The sequence below is a fragment of the Vanessa tameamea genome, chromosome 18 (genome assembly GCF_037043105.1).
Source record: "Vanessa tameamea isolate UH-Manoa-2023 chromosome 18, ilVanTame1 primary haplotype, whole genome shotgun sequence".
Taxonomy (NCBI): Eukaryota; Metazoa; Arthropoda; class Insecta; order Lepidoptera; family Nymphalidae; genus Vanessa; species Vanessa tameamea.
Window position 1 is genome coordinate 8,354,625 of NC_087326.1, and position 8,730 is coordinate 8,363,354.

General features: G+C 37.2%; 1 protein-coding gene across 2 annotated transcripts in view; it reads left to right on the forward strand.

Annotated features, from left to right (window-relative positions):
- Ptp36e (Protein tyrosine phosphatase 36E) overlaps positions 1-5,143 on the forward strand; it is a 168,571-nt gene extending 163,428 nt beyond the window's left edge. For both annotated transcript variants that reach the window (XM_064217683.1, XM_064217684.1), the window contains 8 exons: positions 13-148; positions 218-467; positions 2,116-2,192; positions 2,686-2,817; positions 3,294-3,422; positions 4,421-4,608; positions 4,706-4,841; positions 4,917-5,143. In XM_064217683.1, the coding sequence (XP_064073753.1) occupies positions 13-148; positions 218-467; positions 2,116-2,192; positions 2,686-2,817; positions 3,294-3,422; positions 4,421-4,608; positions 4,706-4,841; positions 4,917-4,997 (1,129 nt within the window). In that variant the 3' untranslated portion in view covers positions 4,998-5,143. The remainder of the gene's footprint in view (positions 1-12; positions 149-217; positions 468-2,115; positions 2,193-2,685; positions 2,818-3,293; positions 3,423-4,420; positions 4,609-4,705; positions 4,842-4,916) is intronic.
- The last annotated feature ends 3,587 nt before the right edge of the window (positions 5,144-8,730 follow it).

Sequence of the window (8,730 nt, forward strand, 5' to 3'; positions counted from 1 at the left end):
ATTCACTTTCAGTGACGGCGGTGGTCGATCAGGTGTCTACTTAGCAATTGATGCCAATTTAGAGTTAGCTGAAGAAGAAGACTGCTTTGATGTTTTCGGATATTTAAAGAAGTTGAGACAGTCAAGAAAAGGCCTTATTGAAAACGAGGTAAATCATATTTTCCAATGAATTTAGTTTTATTAATTATATTTTTAAATAATAATTATATTTTTTTAGGAACAGTATAAGTTCGTCTATGACACGTTAGAGGAACACGTTGTATGCGGAGTATCCTGGTTTCCTGTATCTGAACTATCACAAAGACTGAAACAGAAATCCCAAAGGGATCCAGTGACGAAACTTAATGAATACCAGAAAGAATATCAGCAGATTTGCAAACAGACACCTCGTTTCACTATAGGAGACTGTGCTGGAGGCCACAGGGGTGATAATAGAGAGAAAAATAGGGACGTTCTGGTCGTGCCACGTGAGTTGTATCTCCTTTTTTTCAGAAACCAGTGCCAAGCCCAAATTCATTATTAAAGAAATTATTAAAGCCAAAAATTTCTGCTATTTGATGAGGTTGTCATATCTTCATGATATAGTAAAAAAAAAAAACATTGTAATAATTAATAAAATTGCTTTGGGGCACAAAGACATATTTTAGAAAGTTAGAAAAGGGTAAAATGGCCTCGAGAATACCATTGCCTAGACCCAACGACGTGGTTAATCCGACGCTGTCAGTAACATCCGTAAATGTCCCGCTACTGAGCAGAGGCATCTCCGACAAAAAGATAATGTTTGGAGCTTATTCCTCTTCACTGTTTCACGGGGTATTAGTAGATATACATTTAGCAGAATACATTTTTTAACGTGTCACGATATTATTGGTAAATTATAAATACTAATTTAACACGTGATAACTTTAATGTCCTTAATGTCCTGCCCGGGCTTAAACAAAAAATCTTCATTGGAATATCTCAGCTCGTTTATTATAATCGCTTATATTATAAGATATTCTTATAAAGCTGATTTTAGATAGTTCTTTTTTCTAGTTGAGTATGGTGCTACAGTTATGTATTGACAATCTACGTAAATCAAATTTGGTTCATTAGTAGATAATATTGATACAACAAACACATGTATCTAATAAATCGCCCTAATAAGCAATTTTATTAATTGAATAAACCATGAAATACACCTATTGTTTTTATTTATTTTGTGATATAACACAGATACAAAAAATGTCAAACGCAATTAATAATTTCAAAAGAAGATCTAACACACCCAAAAAGAAAAATGGTCACATCAAACAAAATAAGTTATTCGTCATACACTGTATGACCTGGCACTTCATATTCCACATTACGTTACTGACCCATAGAACTTAACCTATTTCCACTGGGGATTAGCAAATATCTGTTTTATTCAAGTAAACTTCACAACGAAGCGTTTTTGAATCGTCAATATTAAAATACGGTGGTAGCACCGTTTCAGAAAGCAGCCTCCAGCGAGAAGAAACGGCAAGAATTAATAGTATTAATAGTAGTCAATGCTACTATTTGAATTAAAGCAGTTAGGTCTGTGACAAATAAATCATAATATGCTTTATTATAGCAGGCAACAAGGCTAGTTCTTTTGAATCGTCATTATAGATTCAATTTAAAGCTACCACCAGTTAGGAATGTAGATTTTCCAGTTAATATGTACCATTGTTGCCAACCAGTTTCATTTGATTGTATTGCAAGAGACTGATTTTATTCAATGTTACGCTAAATAATATTACGTATTGATAGTAAATATAATAATAATTAAAAATAACCCAAGGAAGAGTAATCAAAGTGTCATGCAAATATATAACAATTATTGGTGTGTTCAAATTTGGGTTGGCGCCACTGTATTTTCATGTCAATAATTGATTATAATTGATCTCATACTCGATGGGAAATCAAAACATCGTGGCGTAAACTGTCACAGAAGATATTCTGCCAACCCACAATGAAGCAGCTTGATGAAATGAACTCCATGCCTTGTCCTTTTGAAAAGAAGCCGACTGTGGAATATTAACGAGTTTTCTTTTATGAATTGTAGTCGATACATAACTAAGTCCAAATTAAATACTATTTATATTTCAGCGGACAACTTTCGTCCATATCTGACGTCCTTCCAAGGCAACAGCTTCACAGATTACATTAATGCTGTGTTCGTGGATGTAAGTTTTAATTACTATCGCAATAATATAGAGAACCATTATTCATATATCAGCATCGCCATCATTCGCTTGTCTTCATCTTATCATCATTTATTTCATCAAGGCGGAATGTAAACTGCATGTAATCGATTAGGCACACTTACAGCTGGCCGCCTGCTTTACGTCAACTTTTCTTGAAATATACTCTTGTTGGTGGGCTGGTTTCACAAAACAAAATAAAATTGAGGCTATTATATATTGATTATATTATATAATATATTATATTGATTTTATTATTTTTATTGACCTACTCTATTATTGAATGAACGTAACGAAAATACCCTTAGTAGGCTCTGCCGACAGCCAATATAACACAAAATAAGTTATACACAATTTATTTTTCACAGATAATATATTTGAAACATAATTTTTAGTACACAGCAACATTAATACATTTCTAAATAAAATACGAGTTTGTTTCCAGTCGTTTCAAAACATTTTATTTTGCATGTAGGGTTACACCAAACCTCGAGAGTATATAGTGACCGAATGGCCGTTAATAAGGACACAGGGAGAGTTTTGGTCTCTAGTCTATGATTACGAGTGCGCCGCGGTTGTGGTTTTATGTGTACCACCTAAGAATTCTGTGAGTATTTTAATTTAAATATTTTTTTCAATACAATATAGATTTAATATTATATTTATATTACGTAAAATTGAAAGTGTAGTTTGTCAACCCATCAACTTGAAATATGTTCGTTAAAGCTAACATCTTGTATAAAATTTGTGGTTAATTTTTTTAAATAAAGAGCATGCTAGTTAGTACAAGAAATGGACGTGAGTATCACGTATTTTACGTTGTCTAATGTTGATTTCAAATTCAATCCAGAAAAACTTTCATACAAAATAGTATCTTAAAATCCATTTAACTTAATACAAAATAAAGAACAAATTTAATTATTATTTATCTAATCGAAACGAAGTTCAAATCGGACTCAATTACCATTTCGACAGCTTCCTAAATTATTTTCACTGGCGTCCATAGACGATAAATTAGGTCTTCAACCTACAATTTATCTCATTCGTGTATTCATTTACTAAAACAGATGGTTTTCGTTCCAGCAACAATACCCTCCTTTCTGGCCAGAGGGGCGGCACTCTAAGAAATACGGTCCAGTGTTCACAATAGACCACGTTTCGCATAATCATTACACCAATATCAAGACTTGGATATTTAGAATTAACAAGAAAGTAAGTTAATAAAACAGAATTTATTATTCGTACATATACATATGTAGGTACATAATTTTAAGAGATTAATAATATGGTAAACGTGTGAGCGTCGGCGACCTATTATTTCTTCAAAGGTATGATTTCTTCAAAGCAACGTTTTTGACAGAATTGTATTTAGTACTGTAGGTTTGATCTTTTCATTGGACAATATAAGGACACACTTCTATGAAATATACATATTAATTTTAAACACTTACATTATATATATTTTTATTTTTATTCTTACTAATATTATAAATGCTAAAGTAACTCTGTTACCTCTTCGCGCTTAAACAGCTGAAACGATTTGGATGAAATTCTGTGCTTTGATAGTTTGAGTTCCGGGGACATTGGCAATTTTTTTTTATTCCAACCCTCGAGGATATAAACTTGGGATGGAAGTTTGTATTTTATAAAGTTTTATAAATTCCTCCCGGGTTCAGTTAGTAATATATGTATAAACATCAAATGTGTATTTAAGATCGAGATCGTTGTCCTAGGGAAGAAAATTCTAGATTTTGAATTCACTGAGAGAAGAGTTTTATTCTTGAGGGAGAGACAAGTTATAAAATTATTATTACTTTGATTTATACCAGTTGCATCGAATTGTATAATAAATTGAAAATAATATATATATATATTTACTCAAAATTTTACTTAAACTGAAGAAAACACAATCATGTAAATAAAACTGTGATACGGATTATTTAACCAATGAATGTAGACACAGATTAAAAATGTAATATTACGTTGTTTTATGATAATATTAGAATAGATTAAATATTTTAAATTTATTAATAAATAAGCCCGTACTGTCACCACGGATTAAGATAAAGGCGTGTGTTATTATTTTTCAACTTATCTAAAAATTTGTTCATCAATAGCCAATAGGATCATAACTTATCATTTCAATAGATAAGGCTAGTTTTTTGGGTTATTTGTATTTTTTTATACATATTTACTTTCTTTTCTAATAGATTGTATCGCTGACGGAATTGATGGCTGGAGTAAAAGCGCCTCCTAAGACTGTCCAGCTCTTCCAACTGACCTGCTGGCCAATGGGCCATAAAGTTCCTTCATCCACCAACTCACTCGTGGAATTGATGAATATGGTCGAAAGGTGGCGGCAACGAACCGACTACGGACCAGTTTGCGTTGTTTCACCGTATGTCCTTACAATATATATAATGATAACATCTGTTTATTTTTTACTATAAGTGTAAATGTTTTTCGAGTACATGGTAAAAAAATAACTTTCGCAGTGATGGACGTAGTCGTGCAGGGGTCTACTGTGCAGCCAATGCCTGTATAGAACAAGTGATACAGCACGGCGAAGTTGACGTTTTTCAGGCTGTAAAAACTGTGCGACGCCATCGTCCACAGCTTGTCGAGAACATGGTAAATTTTATTTTCTTAGTGCGTACTAATATTTCAAGACAATAAATACAAAATAATGTACCAATTTTTTTGCAGACTGAATATAAATACTGCTACGATTTAGTACTTCATTACGTGCTGCATTATTTAAATAAGGATATGAATGAAAAGAAGTGAGAGTGCGAACTCAAGGACGAGCTCTGGTTCATTGAATTTGGGCGCGGCGCTGCTTTACCCACCACGCCAGAGGAGACCAGCCCCACTGCGGTGCCACGAGACGCCAAGCGACAGCAGGCTCGGCCCGCGCGACCGCGGCGAGGTCTTTCACTGGACCGCCTCATGCCCAGCACCGCGCGTCCACCGCTGCCACACGCTGTCACTGTTGAGGCTCCGCGCCGACCTAGACGAGATCGTCCCCCGCTTCGTCGTTCGATTCGACTCGAAGACGACGAAGGGGCGGCCGAGGAACGTCGACGCGTCTTCGGACACGGACCGCGCGTGTTGTCCTTCGACGAGGGGGATGCCAGTGATGAACATGAGGAATGTGAGTGCCAACGGTCATTTGAACGTTCCGGACCATCCGCTGACACGCCCGACGAAGAATACGAACCAGAGTTCGCCACTTCTCCTCCAGCTGACCCGATATCGATAAGTAAAAACTCTCATGTGCGCGGCGTATCTGCGGATCGCGTGCTTGACCGTCGCGACGGTCCGCCAACACTCCGCGTGCCCGCTCGTGCTCACTCTCAGGGTGTGTTCGAGCGTCGTCTTCCTAGAATTTATAAATTAGGTTTGATGGATAAGTCAAAACGAGCTAGTTCTAGCGCACTCTATGAACGGGTAGACCGTTCCCCGACTGAAGCGTTTTATAACGCGACTGGATCGACACGGCTCAGTTCCCAAGAACTTTTTGAAAAGTTTTGCTCTGAAGATTTTACTTCTCTTTATGGGCGAGAAGATGATCGAAGACGGAAACCACCTCATTCAAAATCTACCGGAAGCAGTGGCTCCGATGTGAGACACGAACGAACCTGTTGCAAACGCATACCATGTGGATCACAACCGGCACTTACTCGTCGTCACATATATACCGCCCCACGATCAGATCGCTCGACGGACTCGGAGGAGACCTCACCTCGCCGTAGTAATTTTCGTCCTATACCACAGGAATCGGAAACTCGAAAATCAGATGACTGTTCACGCTCTGCGCCATTACTGAGTCCAGACAGATTTGAAGCGCGATTTACATTTGATATTTCTGAGCGCAGTGAGGTAACATCCAATCGAGATGAAACACCGTCCGATGCGACTGAAACACGCAATTTAACCTTATACGAGGAACCACATTCAGATCGCACGAGCATATGCGAGTTATACGACGCAGCTTTTACATCGCATCGACCATCATTCAGACGCGATGGATCGCGACGAAGGACTGGACCCTTCGATTTGAGTTCCCTCGATTTCCGCGCTATTGACGATGAGAGTCCACGGACGAGCCGAAGAACATCTCAACGAAGCGTAGATGATACGCTTCGGCAAAACTCAGAAACGCGTAGTTGGGCGTCAGATTCGGTGTTCACTACACCGGAACGTCGACAGGCCGAAACCTCGCCATCGTCGACCGACACCCGTCAATATCTAACAGCGCAGGGCGATTCACAGCGAGCCGATTCCGCCGCAGCGGACTCGACCCTCGCGGATTCGACCGTGGCCGAAGAGCCCCCGAGCGTCATCGAGAGATCCGAATACACGCTCGCATTAAAGCTGGGACGGATAGATATGGACGAAACGCCGGATCGCCCGGCTTCGACGCCAGTAGCGGAAGGCGGACGGCTTTCGAGCCGGGCCTCGATGCACAAGTTGGAGCCGATCGAGCCCGAACGCGTATGTGCAGGGAACAACGACGTCGTTGCGGCAACCGGTAACGGTACGAGTACGGAGGAGGCGCACCGACGACGGCGCGGCGCGAGCGAACCGCGGCGCGCGGCGCGCTGCTTCCCGCTCTGATGGCGCGCGGCGGCGCCGGCCCCCACGCCGCGCCGCAGCCGCCGCCGCGCCCCCCACCGCGCCCCCCACGCCGTGCCTTCCTGCCGCCGCGCGCGCGCGGTTGCGATCCTGCATCTGAAGCTTCTGTGCGACCTGATAGACGCTTGCGTCGCAGGGGGCCCGACGTAGGTGTAGCTTAGCGGGCCCACCACCTCCTGTTTGCCACCGTCTCGAACCTTAGTCTTCGCCTAGTACCGAACGGTAACTGCCAAAATTCTAATTAGTAAGTTTGTATGTATCGATTTTACTTCTTAAATTAAAAACGGCGTTTCGTCAGTATCGTTAAGTAGGCAGTGCCTAAAACGACTACGTATGTAGAGCGTAGATTCTAAATTCCTTAGAAAGTGATCCCGGGGCTCACCGAATCTCCGGGACGGAGGCCTCGGTCCACGACTCGGTAGTCCACGACTGACACAGGGTCATGTAGCTAATTGATAAACGTAACACTGTCCTACTCACATTGGCACATCATTGTGAGCTTTAATCGACGAAAGCATTTTTTACATTAGTGTTCGTTATAACGATAATTTGAATTTAATAAATTCGTATAATGATTTTAAAGAATCTATGTAAAAGATTGATTTCATTAATTGAATAAAATTCTTATTAAGTGATTTTTGAAACTTAACGTCGTACTTAAGCGATCTTTTCTTGTTTTTGTAGTACCTAGTACTTAGATAAAGGAAAGTGTAAATTACAGAGAAGCGTTTGATATCTTGTAATTGTAAAAATATATTTATTTCATGTTTTGATGTTAGTAAGTACAATGTTACTGAATGTTTGTAGTTTAATTCCAATATTTTCATAGCCTCAATAATATATTATATATATATCGTTTCGATTTCTAATAAGTATTTACAAATTATTTATAATTATTATAATACTGAATAGATATATTATTATACAATTATATTTGTAAAATGCTACTTTTGAAAGTGAATGTTTCTGTTCTCAAATTATTTTGTTATATATTTATGAATTTTAATGTGCCAATGAAAATGTAAGCAGCATCATTTTACTGTATTCACGATTTAAACGCTTTCTAATCTTCCTATTTATTGTGTACTTACATAAGTGTCAAAATATTTTAAATACATTTCAAGGTAATTTGAATTAAAAAAAAAGTCCACACATATGCATTCGAAGTTTAGAATATATAATAGATGTGATTGATAAATTTAAAAAAGTCAGAAAACAATTTCCAAAAAAGTAATTTATTTAAATTCCTATAAAATTTTCCTTTGACAAATTTTAAATGTCAAAGAAACTATTAAATAGTTATTAGATTATTATTTTAGTTGTGTATTTGATGTTAAATTATTTATAAACTTATTACAAAACTAGTATTTTATTAAAAGCTATTTCCTTATTTAAGAAAAAGTTTTTTTTTAATATTATGTTTTAAAATGAATCCTAGTTTTCATCTATTTAATTTTAAAAAATCATTCGACGTTTTACTTGGCCCCATTTTTTATTTATATGTTTTGACTCGTATTGTTTTAAGAAGTTTTCCATTTAATAATATATTTAGTAATTACATTTTGTAGCTTATGATTACCGATCGCGGTATATTTTGTAAAATCCAGATCATTAAATCCTATACAATCGTAACGAATGATAACGCACAACCTTACATCAATCCTATTCATAAAAATATACGTAATCTATTATGGTCAATTAAATTAAGTCCATTTTAGGTAAAATTAATCATCAAAGTCAAATAGACCTTTAAAATATTAATTTTTGATGAAACAATATTTGGCTGTATATTATTGAACCTTACACACTTGCAATGTAATAAAGAAAATTATAAAGTTATCATACGTTTTATTTCTAATGATTTTGAAAATTAATAATTGAC